Source organism: Natator depressus, chromosome 2, assembly GCF_965152275.1.
Source record: "Natator depressus isolate rNatDep1 chromosome 2, rNatDep2.hap1, whole genome shotgun sequence".
NCBI classification, from domain to species: domain Eukaryota; kingdom Metazoa; phylum Chordata; order Testudines; family Cheloniidae; genus Natator; species Natator depressus.
In genome coordinates, this window is record NC_134235.1 from 144,337,465 (window position 1) to 144,364,174 (window position 26,710).

General features: G+C 42.4%; 1 protein-coding gene across 1 annotated transcript in view; it reads right to left on the minus strand.

Moving 5' to 3' along the window:
* LPCAT1 (lysophosphatidylcholine acyltransferase 1) overlaps window positions 1–26,710 on the minus strand; it is a 135,640-nt gene that overhangs the window by 96,573 nt on the left and 12,357 nt on the right. Inside the window, exons 2-3 of the mRNA XM_074945089.1 lie at window positions 19,279–19,421; window positions 18,011–18,225 (exon numbers count right to left, since the gene is read on the minus strand). Coding sequence (XP_074801190.1) covers window positions 18,011–18,225; window positions 19,279–19,412 — 349 coding nt within the window. The 5' untranslated portion in view covers window positions 19,413–19,421. The remainder of the gene's footprint in view (window positions 1–18,010; window positions 18,226–19,278; window positions 19,422–26,710) is intronic.

A 26,710-nucleotide genomic window follows, 5' to 3' on the forward strand; every position in this document is an offset into this window, starting at 1 on the left:
ACCAGGGTCACCTGGTTATATTATATTAATAGGCAGCAAGTTTAAAACAAACATAAGGAAGTGCTTCTTCACACAATACACAGTTAATTTGTGGAACTTGTTACCAGGAGATGCTGTGAAGGCCAAAACTATAACTGGGTTTAAAAAAGAATAAGATAAATTAATGGAGCATAGGTCCATCAATGACCTGGGAATGAATGATAGGGTATGGATCACTTGATAATGGCCCTGTGCTGTTCATTCCCTCTGAAGCCTCTGGCACTGGCCAGTCAGAAGACAGGGTACTGGGCTAGATGGACCATTAAGTCTGACCCAGTATAGTTATTCTTATGTTCTTATGCCCCAGAAATCTGAGGCAAGTTCTCGAAGTTTTTGGAGGCTAGAGATGAAGTTGTAGTGAAAGACTTTTCCAAAGGGATGTAAACTTTTGCTTATTTTGAGTCCATGACTACCTCTGTAAACTTTATGATTCGCGTTGGAGTTAACTTTAATTTACTTGAGTCCCAGGGAGATGAGGTCAGGATTGTGCATAAAGAACTGGTCACCTCACCTCTGTGATGGGTCCCTGGGGTGCAACCTGGACTCTGGGACTACTAAGCCCTCTGTCCCACCAACCTGGGCTGCCTCTTGATGCTGATGTCAAGCTACAAGCCTAACAGACACTGCACTTACACAGACATCCACAGGAAGGGATACACCCAACTGTGTTACATGAATGATCTTGCATCCACTCATGAACCATCAAAATAGAGCCTCCAGCTAATTCCCCCGCAACTCCCTAGCCTTGCACCCCCAAACTGTACTGTTGTGCACTGGTCAGAAGCCAGACCAGTGTAAGTTCATTACTTAGTTTGCCTCCTCTTCATAGGAAAGCGGACATGCACCAGCCTTTGTAATCTGAGCTGAGATTTCCCAAGCACTTCCACCAAAACACAGTTTTAGATAAACTATAAAACAGATTTATTAACAACAAAAAAACAGATTAAGTGATTTTAACTAGCAGGCATAGAGATCAAAGTTGGTTACCTAAGAAACAAAAATAAATTCACAGTCTAATTCTCGTGTTGGTTTAAACCTTGCTTAGTGTGCTAAGTGAAAAAGGAAGTGTTATTTTACCCCTGGTTCTTGTGTTGATTAAAGGGGTAAAATATCACTTCCTTTTTCACTTAGCACACTAAGCAAGATTTAAATCAAGCAATGTCTCACCCTAACAGATGGTACACGCAGGTTACAGTTCCTCAATACACAGACTGGAGTCCCTTTCCAGGCTGGGACCATTCCTCCCCAGTTCAAAGTCTTTTTCCTCCAGGTATTGAGATAGGGGGGTGCGGGGGGAGGTAGAAAGGCCAAGTGGTGATATCACTGTTTCTCTTTTCATACCTTCTTCCAGCTGCTAGAAAGATGCTTGCTGTGACATGGGGGTCAGTGAGTCCCCATTAGTCAAGCAGTTTCCATTTTGTATGTGCCTTCATAAGGAGCCTCGGGGATAGTGGATTGTTTTCTTGATGGGCCATTAATGCTGTCTGAGTCCTCCTTTGTTGCAACTGAAAGGCATATTTCAGTAACACATATAGAAATACTTCATAATTTCACATACAATAGTGCATAAAATCCAACAGGATATTATTGTTCAACAGATCAAGAGACTTACAAAATGATATCTCACAAGGCAAACTTTGTACAAAACATATCATAGTCATATCACAATGGTGAATATGGGGGTTCCAGGGTACTACTTTGAGATACAGAAAGAAAAGGAATACTTGTGGCACCTTAGAGACTAACAAATTTATTTGAGCATAAGCTTTCGTGAGCTACAGCTCACTTCATTGGATGCATTCAGTAGAAAATACAGTGGGGAGATTTATATACATAGAGAACATGAAACAATGGGTGTTACCTTACACACTGTAACAAGAAAGTGATCACTTAAGGTGAGCTATTACCAGCAGGAGAGCGGAGGGGGGAGGGAACCTTTTGTAGTTATAATCAAGGTGGGCCATTTCCAGCAGTTGACAAGAACGTCTGAGGAACAGTGGGGGGTTTAAGGGGGGAATAAACGTGGGGAAATAGTTTTACTTTGTGTAATGACCCATCCACTCCCAGTCTCTATTCAAGCCTAAGTTAATTGTATCCAGTTTGCAAATTAATTCCAATTCAGCAGTCTCTCGTTGGAGTCTGTTTTTGAAGTTTTTTTGTTGAAGAATTGCAACTTTGAGGTCTGTAATCGAGTGACCAAAGAGACTGAAGTGTTCTCCAACTGGTTTTTGAATGTTATAATTCTTGACGTCTGATTTGTGTCCATTTATTCTTTTACGTAGAGACTGTCCAGTTTGACCAATGTACATGGCAGAGGGGCATTGCTGGCACATGATGGCATATATCACATTGGTAGATGTGCAGGTGAACGAGCCTCTGATAGTGTGGCTGATGTGATTAGGCCCTATGATGGTGTCCCCTGAATAGATATGTGGACACAGTTGGCAATGGGCTTTGTTGCAAGGATAGATTCCTGGGTTAGTGGTTCTGTTGTGTGGTTGCTGGTATTTGCTTCAGGTTGGGGGCCTGTCTGTAAGCAAGGACTGGCCTGTCTCCCAAGATTTGTGAGAGTGATGGGTCATCCTTCAGGATAGGTTGTAGATCCTTGATGATGCGTTGGAGAGGTTTTAGTTGGGGGCTGAAGGTGATGGCTAGTGGCGTTCTGTTATTTTCTTTGTTGGGCCTGACCTGTAGTAGGTGACTTCTGGGTACTCTTCTGGCTCTGTCAATCTGTTTCTTCACTTCAGCAGGTAGGTACTGTAGATAGATACAGAGTGTCACAAGAGGATTTTCCTCACATTAGCTAATTGTCAGGAGAGGTATGTCAATGCCTTGAATGTCGTAAGTGAGCAACCATGTGTGTCATTCGTTTGGCAAACCCCTTTAGTGCTGTGCACAGACCAAAGGGTAGAAATGTATACAGGTAGTGGTTGTTTCTCTACTACTGAATGCAAGTATTTTCTGTGTGTTGCATGAATTGCCAGGTAAAAATAGGTGTCCTCAAGGTCAAGTGTCACAACAAATTTTGGTGGTCCTTTGAGGGAATAATTGAGACTGAGGTCACCCTTCTGAACTTGAGGTGGATTAATCTGTTTTGTCTTCTCAGATTTAGAATGGAGCAGAGACCTTTTCGAGATGAGAAAATAAGAGCAATAAAACCTCCTGCGACAACTCTTCTACTGCTCATATTGCAATAGGGAGTCTGCTTTTCTTAATGATGTCTCATGAGAAGGATCCCTGAAGAGGAATGAGGAAGTGGGTGGAGGAGTAGGTAGAGATGGAATCACACAGAATAGTCTTTGTCAGTTATCTCCAGGACCCACCAGTCCATCGTGATTCCAGCCTATGCTGACAAAAGAAAGGCAAGGCTATTGCCAAAATGAGGGGATCCACAAGAATTGGTACAGGGCTCTTGTCAAAAGTCATCAAACTTGATGCCTGGTTGATGATGCCATGTGGATAGTACCAATGGAGGCTGAACTTCTTGAACAATGAGGCCTTTTCAAGAAGGCCAACTGTCTTCTGTTGTTGGTAAGAGAAGCAAGTTGTCTGAAGAGCACTTGACACCTGTATGTCTTTGGACTAGAGATAAGATATAGAGGCCCAAAGACCAAAGAGTGGCTCTGGAGTTGGAGTATGGACAGCCGTATCTGTCTTGCTGTGGAATAGCTGCAGTCCCTTAAAGGTCAGGTCTTCTATTATCTAGACTTCTTTAGAAATGCCAGAGCATTGAAATCATGGTAACTTGTGCATGGAAACTGAGGTAGGCATAGCACAGGCAGATGTGATAGAAGCAACACTGTCCTGACAAATTGGCCTCCAGTTGAGATGGCCTTCAGCTCTTCCAGAAACTGAAGCACTTTATTCCATTGGAGGTAGTCACATTTCACTAGAACAACTTGATAATTTACTATGTGTATTTGGAGACTGGTGGAAGAACAGACCTTTCAGCCAAAGAGTTCCAGCCTTTTGGGGTCATTGTCCTACAATGTCATTTTGAGACCTGCCAGCTGTTTAGATTTCTCATGTACTCCAAATACTTAACAGCACACAGCTTAGTTCATGTAGAAATATTTGAAACCTCTTGGGTAGGAGGGAAGGGGAAGGGCTAGTAATGCTGATCAGCTCTCTTGGGCCTTGTCTACATTACCACAGTAAGTCAACCTAAGTTATGCTACTTCTGTTATGTGAATAATGTAACTGAAGTCAACATACCTTAGGTCAACTTACCAAGGTGTCTACACCGTGCTGTATCAACAGGAGGTGCTTCTCGGGCAGCTTGAGTACCGGAGTCGATGGGAGAGAGCATCGATTGCAGCAGTGTAGACATGGCCTTAGTTGTGGGAGATATACAGGATGGATTTGCCTTGACAGGCTCAAACCCACCATTGATTGGCATAGTTAGTCTGTCAGCTGCAGAAGAATGAAGACAATCAAAAAATGTCATCAGTTGTCAAACAACTTTGAGTTGTATGTCCAGACTGTCAGCACTATGGCTCAAGTGATCTTGGAAGAATTTCAAGTCATCTAGAGGGGAAAGGATATTTGAAGTTCCAGTATCCTCCAGAATGGGGGAGGAGATAGTGAGGGAACTGCAGGCGGATTAGAAGGACATCTTCCTCTTGGTAGTCAACACTTCCCTCTCCTTAATCCTCTAGGGGCTCTATTCCTGTCACCCATGTTGGATCAGATGGCTTAGTTGTGCTCCGGAGTCTAGCCAGAGAATGAGATCTCAGCCTTGGTTCTGTGAGGATGAACAAGGGTTGGGTTCAGATGATTGCTCCCTAATGGGCTGATGGGGAGGAAGAGGTGATGGAATAGATGTCAAAGAGGAGTCAGATTTCCCTGGTGTTACTGGTGCTCTAGGATGAGGGGGCACTATAATGCCCATAGGAGTGAGAGTACTATAGGTCTTGGTATCATAATTGGTACTAGACTTAGGATTCTTGTTGCCTACTCAGAAGAACCCACTGATATTGAAAATCTGGTTGGTACCAGTATGATTGGTATCAATGGTTGCAACACGAAGACTGGCACAGAGGAAATCAGTACTGAAGCAGGAGAGCTTCCCTGGATATGGTTAGTGGCGGGACAGTTTCCCTTGATATGGTTAGTGGCAACATACTTATTGGCATGCTCAGTAAAGGGGTCTCAGGAGTGATTGTAGAGCCAGGCTCGTCACTGATTTAGAAGGTGTGACTTTAGAAGAGTCATGGACATAGTGACCAATTTTTTTTTTCCAATCTGTGTCAGAGAGGGAGACTGATGCCTAGAGTCAGTTTTGGAGCTGTGCTTCTTTTTGCCCTAGCTAGAAAAGCTCAAGGCAGTACCGGGGGCCAGTGCTGGGCTCAGAGGTGTCTGGAAAGGCAGCAGATGCTCGAGCCACATCCACATCACTGGTACCAGTGGCTCAAGGGATCAGAGTCCCAGCTCACAGGGCACAGTCCCACTTCTGTTTGGGTCTCACATCATAGAATCTGCTGCTCCCATCGAATGCTCGAACAGGAAAAGCTGGAGGTTAATATCCCTGGATCTCTATGTCCTTTCTGAGGAGTGGCAGATGGAGTACTGATCTGGAATATGGTTTTCATCCACAAGAAAAGCACTTGATGTGCCCATCATTCAGGGGCACAGAAGCATCACAGAAGGATAGACAGGACTCAAGAGTCTAGAGAGATTTTGCCTTAACACCAAAGGCATAAATAGCCCGAGATGGTGGAGAGGAAGTATTTCGTTGCCAATGGGTGAAGTTGGGGGAGGGGGGAACTAAAGAATTTTAACTAAATAAATAACTAATCCTAAAACCAAGGGCTGAATCTGAAAATGATGTTTACCAAACTGAATTTTGAACTTTAAGATAAGTAAAAACAAAAACGAAAAATGGTTACCATTTGTAATTAAAAAAAATAAACAGAAAGTAAAAGAGAGATACTAAATATGGAATACATTCCCAATTTGGAATACTGTACTATCAGAAAATGCAGGGAATGATATCTGCTGAAGATCATACTCTCTACTTCTTCTAGTCATGTGATGATATGCACTTAAATTTTGTTGGGTTTTGCAGTAAGAATGACATTTACGACTAAGTAAACTAACTACTTTTCCAGGTATTTTTGATACATGAAGGAGTTAAATGCACTGATAAGGATTACACAAAGAATCATACACAACACAGAATGATATAGTTATTTCCATAAGTTCTCCTCTTTCAAAAATATAAATTATTATTAGCTAATCATTAGCCGAAACACTAATCTAACCTAACCGGCTTTTGCTTACAGTGTAAATGAGTTGAGTATTGATTTGGATACCTATGGCATGGCATAAGATACATACTAGCAAATATTTATTATGTATGCAATATTCATGTGGTAGTTATTAATTATATTTATTTTCATTGTCATTATTCTAAAGATGAAACATAGATGCAATCTTATACCTGAAGTATCCCTCAATATTTATCTTATGGACATTGCATTATTTGCCAACAATGAAAAAGGATTATTTCTGCTTCTAGGAACAGGTATTGGTTACAATACAAGAGGCAGCCAACGCAAGATGAACTCAGGGATTTCCAAAACAGGGATGCAATTGACAGACTCCAAATAGCTCTTCCATCTGAATGCAGACATTTATCAATATAAACAAATAACGGTAAAATTAGCAGACTTCGTAAATCTGTTGAAGCTACTTCATCAACCAGTAAGGGTGAACAGCAAATCTAATCTTGTTTTACAATCACCAAAACCTCAACAGTGCTTCAGAGTAAGGTTCCCCCAATGAACTGGAGTCTTTGAATTTTCTGTCAGGATGGACGTTTCAAACAAAAAAAACTTTTCTGTAACAACATTCAAAATGAAAAAAAATACTTGAGGTAGCAGAGTATGAACATGAACTCAGTCTATATGTAGCTGGTGTAAGTCACCTTGTAATCACAGAAGGGAAATACCACCCAATTGCTATAAGCATTTCTTGAGAAAAGTAACAAAAACTAAGCATCAAATCCCTCACAGTGGAACTGACTTGGCAATGGTCTGGCTTAGAAATGAGTTAAAGCATTGAGCAGGAAAAGGCTTTGTTTTGGAACTTTCACAGGTATGTATTCATTGTTTTCTCTCAAATGAAACTGGTGGAAAGATCCCACATTCATTTGTAAGTCATACGGCAACCTTCAAAGAAAAACTTGTTTTACATCTTGATGGTACTTATGAGTTAATTGTCTTACATGCTCAACCTGTTTCAGAGACAAACATTATTAGTGCCTGTCAAATTCCATCGCATCCCTTTCTCAGGTAGATCTGGATCACTCTCAAGAGTGCCTCAATGCCACTGGTAAAAGAGAAGGAATTAAAGGTATCGGAATTATGGCCTTAGCACTCATCAGATGGGCTCTCTCCTATAACCTATGTACCCAAATTGCAATCCGAACCAGCAAATCGTTCAGTCTTGGACCTGATCTTCAAATGACGTACAATGAATCAACACCAGCACAAAAGCAAGGTGACCATGTTGATGAAAATAAAGAGCTAATGACACTTCAAAAATTCAAATTATTCACTAGTGAGCCAGCCTCCAGCACACTGCAAAACATTGCAACGAAAGATTTGGCTACAGAAGTGACTCAGGAAGCTCTGCTGAATGAGGAAATATTTGGCCAGGAGTAACTATGCTACACTACGAGGTCAGGTCGAATTTAGCAGCATTACGTCGATTTTATAATGAATGCGTCTACACAACCAACCCCCTGCCGCCGACCTAAAGAGCTCTTAAAATTGACTGCTGTACTCCTCCCTGACAAGGAGAGCAGCACTAAAATCAACCTTCCTGGGTTGAATTTGGGGTAGTGTAGACACAGCACTGTGCAATTTGATGGTATTGGCCTCCAGGAGCTATCCCAGAGTGCTCCAATGTGACCGTTCTGGACAGCACTTTCAACAACTGTCTGCTGTGAATTGCTTGATTCACTTTTGTTCTCAGAAATGTATCTTCTGTAAAGCCTACTCTCCCGTTTTTTTCCCCCTGCAACTGCAAATGTTTCTATGCTCCCCGCATCAACTCCATCCCTGAGGTTATCGCAGATTAGAAGGTGAAAAAAAAAGTACTCGCAATGACATTGACATGAGATGGTCGAGTTCAGGATCCTGACACAGGGAAGAAAGGTAAACAGCAGGATACGGACCCTGGACTTCAGGAAAGCAGACTTTGACTCCCTCAGGGAGCGGATGGGTAAGATCCCCTGGGGGACTAACATGAAGGGGAAAGGAGTCCAGGAGAGCTGGCTGTATTTCAAGGAATCCCTGTTGAGGTTACAGGGACAAACCATCCCGATGAGTCGAAAGAATAGTAAATATGGCAGGCGACCAGCCTGGCTTAATGGTGAAATCCTAGCGGATCTTAAACATAAAAAAGAAGCTTACAAGAAGTGGAAGGTTGGACATATGACCAGGGAAGAGTATAAAAATATTGCTCGGGCATGTAGGAATGAAATCAGGAGGGCCAAATCGCACCTGAAGCTGCAGCTAGCAAGAGATGTCAAGAGTAACAAGAAGGGTTTCTTCAGGTATGTTGGCAACAAGAAGAAAGCCAAGGAAAGTGTGGGCCCCTTACTGAATGAGGGAGGTAACCTAGTGACAGAGGATGTGGAAAAAGCTAATGTACTCAATGCTTTTTTTGCCTCTGTCTTCACTAACAAGGACAGCCCCCAGACTGCTGCGCTGGGCATCGCAACATGGGGAGTAGATGGCCAGCCCTCTTTGGAGAAAGAGGTGGTTAGGGACTATTTAGAAAAGCTGGACGTGCACAAGTCCATGGGGCCGGACGAGTTGCATCCAAGAGTGCTAAAGGAATTGGCGGATGTGATTGCAGAGCCATTGGCCATTCTCTTTGAAAACTCGTGGCGAACGGGGGAAGTCCCAGATGACTGGAAAAAGGCTAATGTAGTGCCAATCTTTAAAAAAAGGGAAGAAGGAGGATCCTGGGAACTACAGGCCGGTCAGCCTCACCTCACTCCCCGGAAAAATCATGGAGCAGGTCCTCAAGGAATCAATCCTGAAGCACTTACACGAGAGGAAAGTGATCAGGAACAGTCAGCATGGATTCACCAAGGGAAGGTCATGCCTGACTAATCTAATCGCCTTCTATGATGAGATTACTGATTCTGTGGATGAAGGGAAAGCAGTGGATGTATTGTTTCTTGACTTTAGCAAAGCTTTTGACACTGTCTCCCACAGTATTCTTGTCAGCAAGTTAAAGAAGTATGGGCTGGATGAATGTACTATAAGGTGGGTAGAAAGTTGGCTAGACTGTCGGGCTCAACGGGTAGTGATCAATGGCTCCATGTCTAGTTGGCAGCCGGTGTCAAGTGGAGTGCCCCAGGGGTCGGTCCTGGGGCCGGTTTTGTTCAATATCTTCATTAATGATCTGGAGGATGGTGTGGATTGCACTCTTAGCAAATTTGCGGATGATACTAAACTGGGAGGAGTGGTAGATACGTTGGAGGGCAGAGATAGGATACAGAGGGACCTGGACAAATTGGAGGATTGGGCCAAAAGAAACCTGATGAGGTTCAATAAGGATAAATGCAGGGTCCTGCACTTAGGACGGAAGAACCCCAATGCACAGCTACAGACTAGGGACCGAATGGCTAGGCAGCAGTTCTGCGGAAAAGGACCTAGGGGTTACAGTGGACGAGAAGCTGGATATGAGTCAGCAGTGTGCCCTTGTTGCCAAGAAGGCCAATGGCATTTTGGGATGTATAAGTAGGGGCATAGCGAGCAGATCGAGGGACGTGATCGTTCCCCTCTATTCGACATTGGTGAGGCCTCATCTGGAGTACTGTGTGCAGTTTTGGGCCCCACACTACAAGAAGGATGTGGATAAATTGGAGAGAGTCCAGCGAAGGGCAACAAAAATTATTAGGGGTCTGGAACACATGACTTATGAGGAGAGGCTGAGGGAACTGGGATTGTTTAGTCTGCGGAAGAGAAGAATGAGGGGGGATTTGATAGCTGCTTTCAACTACCTGAGAGGTGGTTCCAAAGAGGATGGTTCTAGACTATTCTCAGTGGTAGAAGATGACAGGACAAGGAGTAATGGTCTCAAGTTGCAGTGGGGGAGGTTTAGGTTGGATATTAGGAAAAACTTTTTCACTAGGAGGGTGGTGAAACACTGGAATGCATTACCTAGGGAGGTGGTAGAATCTCCTTCCTTAGAAGTTTTTAAGGTCAGGCTTGACAAAGCCCTGGCTGGGATGATTTAATTGGGGATTGGTCCTGCTTTGAGCAGGGGGTTGGACTAGATGACCACCTGAGGTCCCTTCCAACCCTGATATTCTATGATTCTATGACATGTTTTCAGAGCTCATGCAATCCTCCCGCACTGATAGGGAACAGCTGAATGCATGGAGGCATTGGTGGCAGAGGCCAGGAAAGCATACAGTGAGCGTGATCGTAATATTCAGGAGGAGATACTGAGGCTAATGGGGGAGCAAATAGACATGATGAGGTGTCTGGTGGAGCTGCAGGAAAGGAAACTAGACTACAGACCCCTGCTGCAGCCACTGTGTAACCGCCTGCCCTCCTCGCCAAGTTCCATATCCTCCTCATCCAAATGCCTAAAAACACAGGGGGAGGCTGGCTCCAGGCACCCTGCCACTCAACTCCAGGGGATGGCCCATGCCACAGAAGGCTGTCATTCAAACAGCTTTGATTTATAGTGTGGCTACAATAAGCAATGTGGCCTTGTCCTTCCCTCCTCCCCCACCCCATTCCATTATCAAACGCTTTGTACAGCCAGGCTTCCTTTTACTAGTCAGCGCTGCCAGTGATCTCAAGTTTTTTTTAATAAATAAAGAATGAATGGATTCAGAACAATAAGGACTTTATTTCCTGTGCCAGATATGGTCAAAGGGGGGAGGGGGATTTATGCTTACAGGGAAGTACATTCACCAAAGCGGGCGGCTTTGCATCAAGGACAAACACACGCAACTGTCACACCATAGCCTGGTCAGTCATGAAACTGTTTTTCAAAGCCTCTCTGACGTGCAGCGTGTCTCGGTGTGCTCTTCTAATTGCCCTGATGCCTGACTGTTCAAAATTGGCTGCCAGGCGATCAGACTCCACCTCCCACCCCGCCATAAACGTCTCCACCTTACTCTCAGAGATATTATGGAGCACACAGCAAGCAACAATAACAATGGGAATATTGCTTTCACTGAGGTCTAACCTACTCAGTAAACTGCACCAGTACCCTTTTAAATGCCCAAACGCACATTCTACCACCATTCTGCACTTGCTCAGCCTATAGCTGAACTGCTCCTTACTGCTGTCCAGGCTGCCTGTGTACGGCATCATGAGCTGTGGGAGCAAGGGGTAGGCTAGGTCTGCGGAAGAGAAGAATGAGGGGGGGATTTGATAGCTGCTTTCAACTCCCTGAAAGGGGGTTCCAAAGAGGATGGATCTAGACTGTTCTCAGTGGTAGCAGATGACAGAACAAAGGAGTAGTGGTCTCAAGTTGCAGTGGGGGAGGTTTAGGTTGGATATTAGGAAAAACTTTTTCACTAAGAGGGTGGTGAAACACTGGAATGCGTTACCTAGGGAAGTGGTGGAATCTCCTTCCTTAGAAGTTTTTAAGGTCAGGCTTGACAAAGCCCTGACTGGGATGATTTAGTTGGGGATTGGTCCTGCTTTGAGCAGGGGGTTGGACTAGATGACCTCCTGAGGTCCCTTCCAACCCTGATATTCTATGATTCTATGAAGTATTGGCATTTCAACATCCCCAATGGTAATTTTCCAGTCTGGGAAGAAAGTCCCTTCTTGCAACTTTCCAAACAGCCTGGAGTTCAGAAAGATGTGAGTGCCATGCACCTTTCCTGACCATCCCACGTTGATGTCAGTGAAATGGCCCTTGTGATCCACCGGTGCTTGCAACACCATTGAGAAGTACCCCTTGTGGTTTATGTACTCTTTGGCAAGGTGGTCCAGGGCCAAGATAGGCGGAATGCGCATTCCGCCTATCGCCCCACCACAGTTAAGAAACCCGATTGCAGCAAAGCCATCCACTATGCACTGCACATTTCCCAGAGTCACTACCCTTCTTAGCAGAAGGGTATTGATTGCCCTGGCTACTTGGATCTCAGCAGCCCCCACGGTAGATTTGCCCTCTCCAAATTGATTCCCGACTGACCGGTAGCAGTCAGGCATTGCAAGCTTCCATATGGCTATCGCCACTCGCTTCTCAACTGTCAGGGCAGGTCTCATCTTGGTATTCCTGCGCTTCAGGGTGGGGGACAGCTACTCACAAGTTCTATGAAAGTGGCCTTACGCATGCGAAAGTTTTGCAGATACTGGGAATCATCCCATAACTGCAACACTATGTGGTCCCACCAGTCTGTACTTGTTTGCCAGGCCCAAAATCTGTGTTCCACTGTATCAACATGCCGCCATGCTATCCCAACTGCCACATCCCGTGCTTTCAGGAACGTCTGTGTCCATGTCCTCCTCTGAATCTTCCTCATGCCGGCGGCTCCTAGCTAGGTTCTGCACATACTGCAGGATAATGGGCAAGGTGTTTGCAATGCTCACAAAAGCAGTGCACAGCTGTGCTATGGCGTCTGCACGGATAATCCAGAAAAAAAGGCGCGAAATGATTGTTTGCCATTGCTTTCAAGGAGAGAGGGAGGAGAGGAGACTGACCACATGTACCCAAAACCACCCGTGACAATGTCTTTGCCCCCTCAGGCATTGGGAGCTTAACTCAGAATTCCAATGGGCAGCGGGGACTGCGGGATAGCTACCCACAGTGCACCACTCCTTGAGTCGATACTAGCCACAGTAATGAGGATGCACTCCGCTGACCTGGTGAGGGGGAGGGATAGCTCAGTGAGGGGGAGGGATAGCTCAGTGGTTGGAGCATTGGCCTGCTAAACCCAGGATTGTGAGTTCAATCCTTGAGGGGGCCATTTAGGGATCTGGGGCAAAAATTGGAGATAGGTCCTCCTTTGAGCAGGGGGTTGGACTAGATGACCTCCTGAGGTCCCTTCTAACCCTGATATTCTATGATTCTATGACCTAATGCGCTTAGTGGGGACATGCATGATCAACTGTATAAAATCAGTTGCTAAAGATCGACTTCTATAAAATCAACCTAATTTTGTAGTGCAGAAATGCCCTTAATATCTTTGTTCAGGAAAGGCTCATAACACCAAAGGAAGGAAGTACCCAAACCAAATTCCATGACCTACCGAGAAGGACAAGGGCTCTGACATTTTCCTCCCTCTATGCAGCTGGAAAAGAAATGAAAAGCAAAGACAAGGTAGTCACAATAAAGGCTGATCTTCTGATACTAAGTGCATAGTTACTGCCTATAAGGACATTGTGTCCTGAGCTAATGCTAGTTCCATTTACTCTTGCTGAGGTAAACAGGTGTCTAAAGTTAGAAATAAGCCTGTTATGATAGACATTTTAACCAGAGACATCCTTCTCCTTGTGAGATAACACTTGATAGTACATCCTCTCTGGTGATGGATAGCCAAGCACATGTAATGGCACTAGGAAAACCTCTTCAATGTACAATCATTGGAAACCTTGCAAACGTTTTTGTGGAGTGAGTTCATCATTCTGGACAGCATTTCAGCAGGACTATACCTTTGACAAGTACACACAGGATTCTATTAACGGAATGATGCAACAGAAGTGCTCCAAAGCTTCTAGGACAATTTGGAAAATGATTGAAGACATATCTGTTCCACTCAACATCTCACCAGACCACTTTACCCATCCCAAAAATAAAGCTGATCTGCCTTCTTTCATCTCTGAAAAACTCCTACCCAATGCTCCACATACCAAAACAATTTTCATATCCAGAGGGTTCAAAGAAGACCGTACAGTTAAATCATCAAACCCACCTGTGGACACAAGTGAGTTGCAAAGCTGACCATGAAGAGGCAGACACCAGGACAGTACTGCACTGTATGCATATAGATGTTGATTGTGTCATCGTGTCAGCACAAGACACTGACGTTCTTCTGTTAGTGGCACACTGACAAAATGCCTTGCAGCAAGTTGTATTTGGGTTTTTTTTATGCACATTCTTGTGCATACTATCTGAATGAAGCTTCTGCCTGTATATCGTGAAGCAGACATAGGAACAATACTCTCCTTCCATGTCCTGACAGGCTGTGATACAGTTTCCCATATTGCTTGGCACAGCAAGAAAATGGCTTTGACAATATTCATGGAGAAACAGGGACTTTAAGCAAGTTGGTTGATTCTGTAGATCATCCTTCCCATTTCAGCAAAAGAGTTAATCTGTAACACGTACAATTTGCCTGATGAGGAAGAACTGTGACAAAGCATGGGTGATATTCTTCTCCAAGTATCTATCACCAGATGCTCTGTCCCAACTAGAGATGCACCATGCTATTACATCCAAAGAGCTCACTTTCAAACCATGATCTGGAGGCAGGCAAATGCAGCTATCCCACTGGAGAATATGGGTTAGACCAAACACAATGGAGGACGGATACCCAAGCTTATGTCAATGCAGCCAATACCTGACAGCTGTACAGAAATTACCACTGTGGATGCATCAGAGTGTATATCACAATGCTGTAGCTGCAGAAATGCCACACTGGCATAGATTGCAGCCTGTAGCTGCAAGGAGCACATTGGCATATGTAGAAACTGTTAAATTATGCTTGTCTAAACAATGTGCGGAATATATAACAACTGTATGTAGTGGAATAAAAACCACAGAAATTTACTAATTTTTCAAATTGTATTTAAATTATCATCTCCAATTTAGAAAGTGAAATGTTCAAACTTCATCCTGGTAAACTTTTTTTTCAGTTTCACCACATTCAAATTACGAAAGATAACTTGTTTATCTACTTTTCTCCAAAAATGCCTTCTACATCCTATTTTACAGCAATGTGCCCAGCCTAGAAACAGCCATAATGATAAAGGTTGAGGAGCCAGAGAGCAGAAACCTCACATACTAGTCTAAAGGTATGAGATGGAAATGGAGCTACATTTCTTTGTATCTCACACTATTCAGCTCTGCATAGAGCATACACTGCTTTCCAGAGGATTCTGGCCATCGGTGTCAGAAGTTCAAGTCCTCCTAAGAGTAGGGATCTACACTGAATACTTAAATGAAATTCTTCACAGTTAACCACTTGCTTTTGGTGTTACTAATGATGTAAAATTCAATTACTCAGAGCCAGAGATATTTGGGGACCACCCTTCCTAAGACAGTCATATGTAACTTCTTACTGCCCTGCAGAGTTGTGATGTAACGCTAGAAATTTGTTTGCAATAAAACTACTGCTAAAAATCACATACTACAAAGCCTTAAGAATCCAAAAACAAATTTCAGACTAAATTATTTCTAGGTCACAGCACTGACAAAATACAAATAATTAAACCTTTCAACGTGTTCATTAGTTTCAAAGTAATGTACTAGATTATTAAAAAAAAAAAACTCTCTCAGAATCAACTCTGCAATCCAAAAAATATATGGGACCCAGTTTTGGTGCATCATAAACAACATAACTCCAATATGAAGCATATCCAAAGTAAGAATATAGATAGGAACACAGGAATTTCCATGCTGAATCAGACCAGTAGTTCCATTTACTCCAGTATCCTATGCGACAATGGGCATTACCAACTGCTTCAGAAGAAGCAGCTCTACAGGGCAAGTTTCCTCCTAAAACCCAAAGGTTAGAAGTAGGTTTATACCCTGAAATTTGACGATTTACATCCCATTCAAGGCTCTTATTTATTTTTTAAATACTTGCTATTATCACATTGGCCATTCTTGTTATTCATATAAATGTCTAGTCCTTTTTTGAATCCTGTTAAGCTCCTGGTCCCTTTAATGACCACAGTACGTTGTATTTCTTTTTACCAGTTTTGAATTTGCTACCTTTCAATTTCACTGAACATTCCTTAATCTTTCATTACCATAAAAGGTGACTACATTACTGATCAAACTCCTTTTTTATTATGCTCCACCTGTTCATCTCCTCTCTAAAATGAACAGTTCCAATCTTTTCTCTCTTTTCCCTGTTTCTAATCAGTCTTATTGTCCATGTTCAGACACTCTCCAAATCTGTTCTTGTGAAGATGGGGGTGACAAGAACTGAATGCAGTATTCCAAATAAGAATGTACCATTGATTTACATGATGATATAATGCTTTCCATATTTTTCCATCTAATTTCTTATACATTCTAGCGTGACTGATTTTTGACGGCTGCTGGACATTGAGCACAAGTGTTCGTGGACCTGTCTATAATAACACTCACGGATTAAATCCTGGCTCTGGGGAAGTCAATGGGAATTTAGCCTTTTACTTCGAAAGGGCCAGGATTTCGCTCCAAGTCTTTTCCTTAGGTTAATACAGTTAATTTAGAACCCAGTGAAGTTTATAGAGGAAATAATTTGAATTACTCAGTGTGCATTACTTTGTACCTGTCAAATTTGAATTTTATCTTCTCTCTATGTATCCCTACAGATTCAACTTCATGATCACCTCTCCTTGGAACTTCTCTCACTACGCAATCTTTTAAATAGAGGTACTCTCTTCTACATAATCTAGCCTTCCTTTGTGGAATTTAGGCAGATATAATATCCCACCGATTTTTGTCATTCCACCACATTTCAGTAATCACTCTTATAGCAAGATCCTCTTCTACTTTCAGACGAACTATTTTTTGCTTTTAGGCTTCATTCACTTATATTCAGAAATTTGTAGTTTTTGTTTTTAACCATGTGTCTACTTCTACAAAACTCTTTAGTATTCTGACTTAATTTAACAGAATTTGGCTGTGACCTTGACGTTTCCGGTTCTGCTGTAGTTCTAGCCTATCCGTCACTTGATATAGAGATACATCTGTATCACTGACTTCTCTAACAGATGTCTTCATCAGACTTGATTGCTCAACGTTTGTCAGTTCTGCTCCAACTTCCAGTTTAACCAAGTCCCCAAAACTTTACTATTCATATGTGTCAATAGTCTGGTTCCTCTTGATTAAGGTGGAATTCATCGCATCTATCTAGGCTCTCTCTACCTCAAAGTGTACCCCATCCAGTGTCTAATTTAAACCCATTCTCTTTTTATAGGTCTTTATATCCATACACTGAGATGCTGAGCTCTGTCTAGCTGACCCCGTGCATGAAACTACTAGCTTTTCTCTGAAATGCTTCCAACCAGTGACCTTCCTAACAAGCTGAATTCAGCTTCCACAACCTCTCTCCTACACCTCCTTATGTCATCAATATGTACCACAACCACAGGCTTCTTCCCACACTTACTAGAAGTTTGTTTAGCTGTTTGCAAGATAGCTGAGGAAGTGGTATCTCAGAGCCATCTATGTTTCTAGTGACCAAACTCCAAACCACCCCAGTCTGCCTCTCTCTCAGATCTGTAGCCCCATTGCCTAGAGCCACGTCCTTGGTGCAGGAGGGACAATCAGCCTCCTCTATCTCAGTGAGAAGAAATATGTCCCTCCATTCCACCTAGGTCTCTTCCTTTCACGAGACCGGCTTCCTCAAGTGGAAAAATCAGGAAAGAAATTCTGGGTGGACTTGTTCTACAGTGTCCCTACATACCAGAACTTTAAATAGTTGTCTCTCTCTCCCTGCTCTTATAGTCCACACTCTGCCCTCAGGATGTTGTGTTCTGAAAAACTTGAATTCATGACTTACCTCTGGATTCTGTGGAATATTTGGTTTTGCTTCCTACAGTCATTTACCTTTTGAAACAACCATGTCATATTTTTCAGTTAACTCATTTAATAATCAAAACAACCCTGTAAAATTTTACTTCCTCACTTGTTCTAACAACTTTGTTGCTTTGCTTACGGTCCATCCCCGATCTGCCAAATTTAATATGCAGTCATGACATTTCTAGGACTTTATTTTTAATCTTACTTGGAAAATAAAATTTTGACTAACTGAACTTACTTCCCCATACAGGAATATCTTTGCTTTCTGCCTTCATCACAATGGAAGCCATAGTCATGGTCACAGGAATGGCATCGAAGTATGAGGAATGTGGAGCCAGAGTTAATATTGCTGCTTCTGCTGGTAAAGCCTGTCTGCCCTTTACATTTATCCAATGGAATCCTCCAGCAAACCACATTGTTCTCATGATTGCTTTCAGCAAAAAGTCCACTACTCTGTAAACAATTTAGATAATGGTTACATTACTTCAGTAATGTAAAAGTGTTACAAAAATTGTTTTTAAATCGTGTTGTGTATATTCAAGAAATTAAAGCTTTAAACAGTTAAAACACAAATTTTCAATATCACATCAAGATATACAAAGCAAATATACTTAAAACAATACATTATATCTGTTTTTACTGTTCATTTGTTATTCCATTTGTATCAAGCCTTTTCTTACTTAGCTTACATGAAAATTTTGATAATCAATGGAAATGTTTTTATTGATTTGTATGTATATGGTGAAATTGATGTTTACTGACATTTATCAATAAAAATCTAATCCTTCCAAACCTAAGTATTCTGTTTTATTGAACCAGAAACATTTATTAAAGTTATTTTGTTCTCATTTTCTGAACATATGTAAGCCATTTTCAAACCAACAGCATCTAGTTCAGTTATATTTTATTTAATTCCTGAGTATTTTAGGCATCTTTCTTACACAGAAATCCCCAATTTTGAAGCAATCAACACTACCTGATTTTGATTTTGACCACTAAGAAAACCATCACTGGGTATAGACCTTTAAGATTATTAAGAATATTTTCTATAAAATGTCATCTTGACTTTAGCAGAGACCTTAATTTAAAAATTACATAACTGTTGGTGGTTTCCTAATCTTTCCAGAAAACCTTCTTTGCAGTAAGGAGAAATAGATATTTATGGAAATAATGCAAGTTAAAGAATATTAAAATGACACTGCAAAAATTGTGCTTCACAAAACCAAGTTAAATCCCCCTCTTTCTCTGCAATCTAAGGGCCAACTGATAATTCAGATATGTATTCAGTCAATTCACATATTTTTAACTTCTCATTAGGGAAAAATGTGTAACTGATAGATTTTACACTTGCCATAGATTTGCCTTTCCCATATTAAAAAGAAAACTGTCTAGTACTGTCAGGTTATTCCAGGACTTCTCTCCTTGAAGCTGCTAAGTTATATAATGGTTATCTATTTATTGTACCGCAGTGTATGCTTTACCAAATCAATGAATGCATTGACTCACTTTCGCCACCAGGAGAGGGGCCTTTCCAGTTCTCTCTCAGCAGATCCCATTGAAGCAATGAATGCAAAAGGCCAGGCCAGTAACATCATAAAAGCAGCAAAAAAGAGTCGGATGGGGAACAAAGTCAAGGTCATGAAGGCAATCTGCAAAACCCAAACAATTTTATTTTAATAATATGTAATCTAGATTGATGGGAAAAAAGTTTACTATTTTAAGAAACACTTAAAAAGAACAACCAACAAGGTGTCAGTTGTTTTTGCTGATCCAGACTAACACAGCTACCACTCTGAAACTTAAAAAGAATGTTAGTTAAAAAAAAAAATTTCCATGCGTAAGGGTGAATTCTTAACTATTTTTTTCCTTAAATAAAGTTTGAGACAAAAACGGTCAATCATTTGAAAAATAAAAAATATACTTTTGTTATTATATGAAAAATATATTATATATTACACACAAAGTTACACTAAAAGTACATTGTGATGGGATCCCCGGGGTGCAGCCTGGGACTGTGGCACAACTGTGCCACCTTAACTCTCCAGCCAGGGCTCTCTCTCACAATGCTTTGCTAGTGACAAGCAGCGAACCCCTCCAGGCACTGTTATCTCTCAGCACAACAGCATGTGGAGCCCCACACCCAGCTAGATTGTATGAACCACTCATGAAAATCACACAGAGAAAGGCACCAGAGAAATCCCCCGAGCTCCCAGCCTTGTACCTCAGATTATACCGTCTTGCGCTGTTCAAGTCCCTTTCTTGAGTAATGCAAGTTTATTAATTGGTTCACCACTTCATCAATGGAAAGTAGAGATAAACAGTAAAACAAGTTTACTGATTACAAAAGACAGATTTTACGTGATTACAAGTGATACGCAAAAAGTCAGAGTGGCTACCAAAAGAAAAGAAAAGAAAATATAAGTATGCAGTCTGAACCTTAACCCTTATCACACTAGACAGTATTTAGATCAAGCAATGTTCTCACCCCACTGGATCTTACAGTCCTTAATATACAGGTTTGTCTCTTAAACCTGGACCAGTCTCCTCTGTTGGAGTCTTCAGTCTGAGCGTCCTTGTTGCTTGCAGCGAAGGTAGGCAGAAGAGAAAAGGCAAAGCATGGGGCCATTGTGTTCTGTTTTATACCCTTAGTCCATGTGCTTGGAGAAGAGAAGTCCAGGGATATCTGGTGGGCATTGCAAGGTTGAGCCATTCCCCTGGTGTGGCGTTGGGCAAGTGAGTCACTGCATTGTAGCTCCCTTGTTGGACAATGGCTTTTGACAGTTGTTCAACACCAGTCCGGGCATTGGTTATCCCCTTGGTTACTGTCTTTGGGAAGCTAGTATCTGGGCTCTTCCCAAACGCACAACACATTTTAGTGACCATCATACAACACAATTCTCATAACTTCATATGCATTAACGATATATATTAGATGGAACAGTGGGTTTCAGCAGATCATAACCTTTCCCCTGATACCTCACATAGCATCATAGACTTTAAGGTCAAAAGAGACCATTATGATCATCTAGTCTGACCTCCTGCACAACACAGGCCACAGAATCTCACGCACCCACTCCTGTAACAAACCCCTAACCTATGTCTAAGCTACTGAAGTCCTCAAATCGTGGTTTATAGACTTCAAGATGCAGAGAATCCTCCAGCAAGCGACTCGTGCCTCACGCTGCAGAGGAAAGTGAAAAACCCCCAGGGCTTCTGACAATCTGCCCTGGAGGAAAATTCCTTCCCAACCCCAAATATGGCAATCATATGGCGAGCTGTTTTTAAGGTCAGGCTTGACAAAGTCCTGGCTGGGATGATTTAATTGGGGATTGTCCTGCTTTGAGCAGGGGGTTGGACTAGATGACCTCCTGAGGTCCCTTCCAACCCTGATATTCTATGATTCTATGATCACCTAAACCCTGAGCATGTGGGCAAGACTCACTAGCCAGACACCCAGGAAAGAATTCTCTGTAGGAACTCAGATCCCACCCCATCTAACATCCCATCACAGGCCATTGGGCATATCTACCGCTAATAGTCAAAGATCAATTAATTGCCAAAATTAGGCTATCCCATCATATCATCCCTTCCATAAACTTATCACGCTTAGTCTTGAAGCCAGATACGTCTTTTCCCCCCACTGCTTCCCTTGGAAGGCTGTTCCAGAACTTCACTCCTCTGATGGTTATAAACCTTTGTCTAATTTCAAGTCTAAACTTCCTGATGGCCAGTTTATATCCATTTGTTCTTGTTTCCACATTGGTACTCAGTTTAAATAATTCTTTTCCTTCCTATTAAACCCTGGATTTGTGCTGGAAATGGCCCACCTTGATTATCATACACATTGTAAGGAGAGTGATCACTTTAGATAAACTATTACCAGCAGGAGAATGGGGTGGGGGGAGAGAAAACCTTTTGTAGTGGTAAACACCCATTTTTTCATGGTTTGTATGTATAAGAACATCTTCTGTATTTTCCACAGTATGTATCCGATGAAGTGAGCTATAGCTCACGAAAGCTTATGCTCAAATAAATTGGTTACTCTCTAAGGTGCCACAAGTACTCCTTTTCTTTTTGCGAATACAGACTAACACGGCTGTTACTCTGAAACCTTTCCCTCCATGGTATTTATGCCTCTGATATATTTATAGAGAGCAATCATATCTCCTTTCAGCCTTCTTTTGGTTAGACTAAACAAGCCAAGCTTCTTGAGTCTCCTTTCACAAGACAGGTTTTCCATTCCTCGGATCATCCTAGTAGCCCTTCTCTGTACCTGTTCCAGTTTGAATTCATCTTTCTTAAACATGGGAGACCAGAACTGCACACAATATTACAGATGACGTCTCACCAGTGCCTTGTATAACGGTACTAACAGCTCCTTATGTCTACGGGAAATACCTTGCCTGATGCATCCCAAGAGCGCATTAGCTTTTTTCACGGCCATATCACATTGGTGGCTCACAGTCATCCTGTGATCAACCAGTACTCCAAGGTCTTTCTCCTCCTCCGTTACTCCCAAGTGATCTGTCCCCAGTTTAACACAAAAATTAGAACAACGCTTCCTCAGCTCCCGTTCCCTAATGCCCCTACTCTACTTGCACTACACTGATGACATCTTCATCATCTGGACCCATGGAAAAGAAGCCCATGAGGAATTCCACCATGATTTCAACAATTTCCATCCCACCATCAACCTCAGCCTGGAGATCCACTTCCTGGACACCACAGTGCTCATAAGCGATGGTCACATAAACACCACCCTATACCGGAAACCTATTGACCGCTATACTTACCTACATGCCTCCAGCTTTCATCCAGACCACATCACATGATCCATTGTCTACAGCCAAGCTCTATGATACAACCGCATTTGCTCCAACCCGTCAGATAGAGACAAACACCTACAAGATCTCTATCAAGCGTTCTTACAACTACAATACCCACCTGCTGAAATGAAGAAACAGATTGACAGAGTCAGAAGAGTACCCAGAAGTCACCTACTACAGGACAGGCCTAACAAAGAAAGTAACAGAACACCACTAGCCGGCACCTACAGCCCCCAACTAAAACCTCTCCAGCGCATCATCAAGGATCTACAATCTATCCTGAAGGATGACCCATCACTCTCACGGATCTTGGGAGACAGGCCAGTCCTTGCTTACAGACAGCCCCCCAACCTGAAGCAAATACTCACCAGCAACCACACATCACACAACAGAACCACTAACCCAGGAACCTATCCTTGCAACAAAGCCCGTTGCCAACTGTGGCCACATATCTATTCAGGGGACACCATCATAGGGCCTAATCACATCAGCCACACTATCAGAGGCTCGTTCACCTGCACATCTACCAATGTGATATATGCCATCATGTGCCAGCAATGCCCCTCTGCCATGTACATTGGTCAGACTGGACAGTCTCTACGTAAAAGAATAAATGGACACAAATCAGATGTCAAGAATTATAACATTCAAAAACCAGTTGGAGAACACTTCAATCTCTTTAGTCACTCGATTACAGACCTCAAAGTTGCAATTCTTCAACAAAAAAACTTCAAAAACAGACTCCAACGAGAGACTGCTGAATTGGAATTAATTTGCAAACTGGATACAACTAACTTAGGCTTGAATAGAGACTGGGAGTGAATGGGTCATTACACAAAGTAAAACTATTTTCCCATGTTTATTCCCCACCTCCATCCCCCACTGTTCCTCAGACGTTCTTGTCAACTGCTGGAAATGGCTCACGTTGATCATCATTACAAAAGGTTCCCTCCCCCCCACTCTCCTGCTGGTAACAGCTCACCTTCAGTGATCACTCTCTTGTTACAGTGTGTATGATAACACCCATTTTTTCATGTTCTGTGTGTATATAAATCTCGCCACTGTATTTTCCACTGAATACATCCGATGAAGTGAGCTGTAGCTCATGAAAGCTTATGCTCAAATAAATTTGTTAGTCTCTACGGTGCCACAAGTATTCCTTTTCTTTTTGCGAATACAGACTAACACGGCTGCTACTCTGAAACCTGGGTTTATAGAAAAACATTTAGTTAAAACTGTGTATGTCAATTTAGTTAAACTGGTATGAGCCCATTGTATGGTCACTCTTAAATGATCTTAAGAGCATCCACACAGGAGGATTATATTAATTTAACTAAACTGACTCAGAAGAAAAAAAAAAAAGGTGCAATTTCTTCCATTTAATTTGGAAAAACGAAATTATCTTACTGGAAGGCATTTGAATCTACCTCCAAAGACTCTCTCCTGCTTTGAAGGTACTCAGAATGGCTGAGACAGTCACTGATGAGGTCAGAAATGCACTGCAGGCATTCATATGCCAAGTTTACTGTTTAAAGACAAACACTACACTCTCTGCAAAGCTGCTGGTGGGTGTTTTCCAAGAACACCACAAATGGAGAAAAACTGCCACAGTGAAGAAGTGCATTTATACCTGCTAACAAGAGGGCAAATTATCAAGCAGTGGAATATCATCCAAAACTACCCTTGACTATCAGGATTGGTCTTGGATCACACCAGTTATGTATGAAATACCATGTGTCCCAAATCAATCATGCAGATAATCAAATGCTCATTTGCAAGACCAGATTCTCACCACCCTCCAAATGTTTGGCCAGCAATCTGCCTTGTACCGAGATGTACGAGTGTAGCATGGACAAGGAGCAGTGGTGTCCTAAACGGAGATGATGATGATGGCAACGACTGATGAATAAATATTTTCATGTCAAATATGTCAAAGCTACCTTCCCTAGGATTACCAAAGATATTTTTTTTTTATTTAAGCAACATATTGCTTAAATAAAAATCAGTAAGTTGATTTTTAAATATTTTCTTGAATATATATCTACATAATTGTTCTAGATTTGTCAAGTTTGGTACCATTATGTTCCTAGAAGAAAGGGCTTTTAAATTATACCAAACAACCTATTTCCGATTAGAAGATTTCCGGCAACTGGAGGACCTGGAGCTCGGAGCCAGGAGTTTGGTGGCAGCAAGTACACTGCACACTGCAGAAGATAACGCCACTGAAATTATGATTCTGTACCTTTTTACTCAAATGACAAATCCCTCACCTTTCTATCACTAACTTGTCCATGGAATTACACATGCCTGTTTCCTTGGACTAGCTACTCCTCTTAGCTGCTCTACATACTGATTGACAGGTCTGTAGTCGTTTGCTATGTATTGTTCAGAAAACTGCCTTAAAAACAGCAGACAAGTAGTAAGAGAGAAATGTATTCGGACAAAATTACAAAGGTGCCTGTTTTCTCCACAAGGCACTCAAAGTCTGCAATGCTTAGAGCACTGTGGCGTGGATTTAAAAGTTCCGACACTCTTGATAACATATGAAGGAGTCAGTAATAGTTTCACTTGATAGAATTTGCAGTTTTCAGTTTGCTTTTTTAAAACATCAAATTATATAAAAAATACATTAAAAGCGTTTTACAGTTGTGAAGTCAGGTACACAAAATATCCTTGTCCCTATGCCTTCTAATACGGTCTTTAAATGGATTACATACTATTTTTCCTCACAGTACCCGCCTCATTCAGTGCGCAAGACGGATGGATGGCACTCAGCAGGAGTATAGAGAAAGAAGCTATTGTCTGCCAAATGTTTGCCTCATTTGTTGTGAAAACTGGAAAGTGAAAACTAGGATGGGTGGGCCTAGGCCTGCCAAAAACTAAAGGCCACTCCCTCAATTGAGGTGGGAGAAGGAGGGAACCACAAAGCCCAGGCCACAGCTGAGTTTAAGGGACAAAAACTAAGAAACTAGGGACAGGAATCGAAGTCAAAGGGCCAAAACAAGGGATCCAGAGTGGAATTCTAAGCAGAGAACCCTGGACAGTGCCCACTGCTCCTAAAAGGCGTTCAAGGAGCCAGTGGACACTGCCAAGAGAAACTGCCCAAGACACAAAGGACAATGGATTGAAAATAGGGCCCAAAGTTGCAGAACCCTCCCAACCCCTCCATGAAGTTTCCTTCTCCTGGTCTTGACGACGGTCATATTGGCCATTGCCAAGAAGTTGAGAACAAGGAGGTCTCACGACTTTATGGAGTCATGGATGGTGTGTACACATACGAGAAGGTGAGGGGAAGAAAATTCAGGTAGAACCTCAGCAGAAGGTTCTGGAGAAGCCAGAAGAGGGGTTGCAGCTTAACGTATTCTACAGAAGTGTGTGCCAGTGTAATGTCCAATGACTGTAACTCACTCATTTTCCCCTTTCCTTGTTCTATTTCCCTTAATGCAAAATAAATAAAAGGAGCAGGTCCTCAAGGAATCCATTTTGAAGCCCTTGGAGGAGAGGAAGTTGATCAGGAACAGTCAACATGGATTCACCAAGGGAAAGTCATGCCTGATTAACCTGATTGCCTTCTATGACGAGATAACTGGCTCTGTGGATATGGGGAAAAGCAGTGGATGTGATATCTTGACTTTAGCAAAGCTTTTGATACCGTCTCCCACAGTCCTCTTGACAGCAAGTTAAAAAAGTATGGATTGGATGAATGGACTATAAAGTGGATAGAAAGCTGGCTAGATTGTCAGGCTCAACGGGTAGTGATCAATGGCTCAAAGTCTAGTTGCCAGTCAATATCAAGCGGAGTGCACCAGGGGTTGGTCCTGGGGCCGGTTTTGTTCAACATCTTGATCAGTGATCTGGATGATGGAGTTAATTGCACCCTCAACAAGTTTGCAGATGACACTAAGCGGGGGGAGGTAGATATGCTGGAGCATAGGGATACGGTCCAGAGTGACCTAAAGAAATTGGAGGGTTAGGCCAAAAGAAATCTGATGAGGTTCAACTAGGACAAGTGCAGAGTCCTGCACTTAGGAAGAATCCCATGCACCACTGCAGGCTGGGGACCGAGTGGCTAAGCAGCAGTTCTGCAGAAAAGGACCTGGGGATTACAGTGG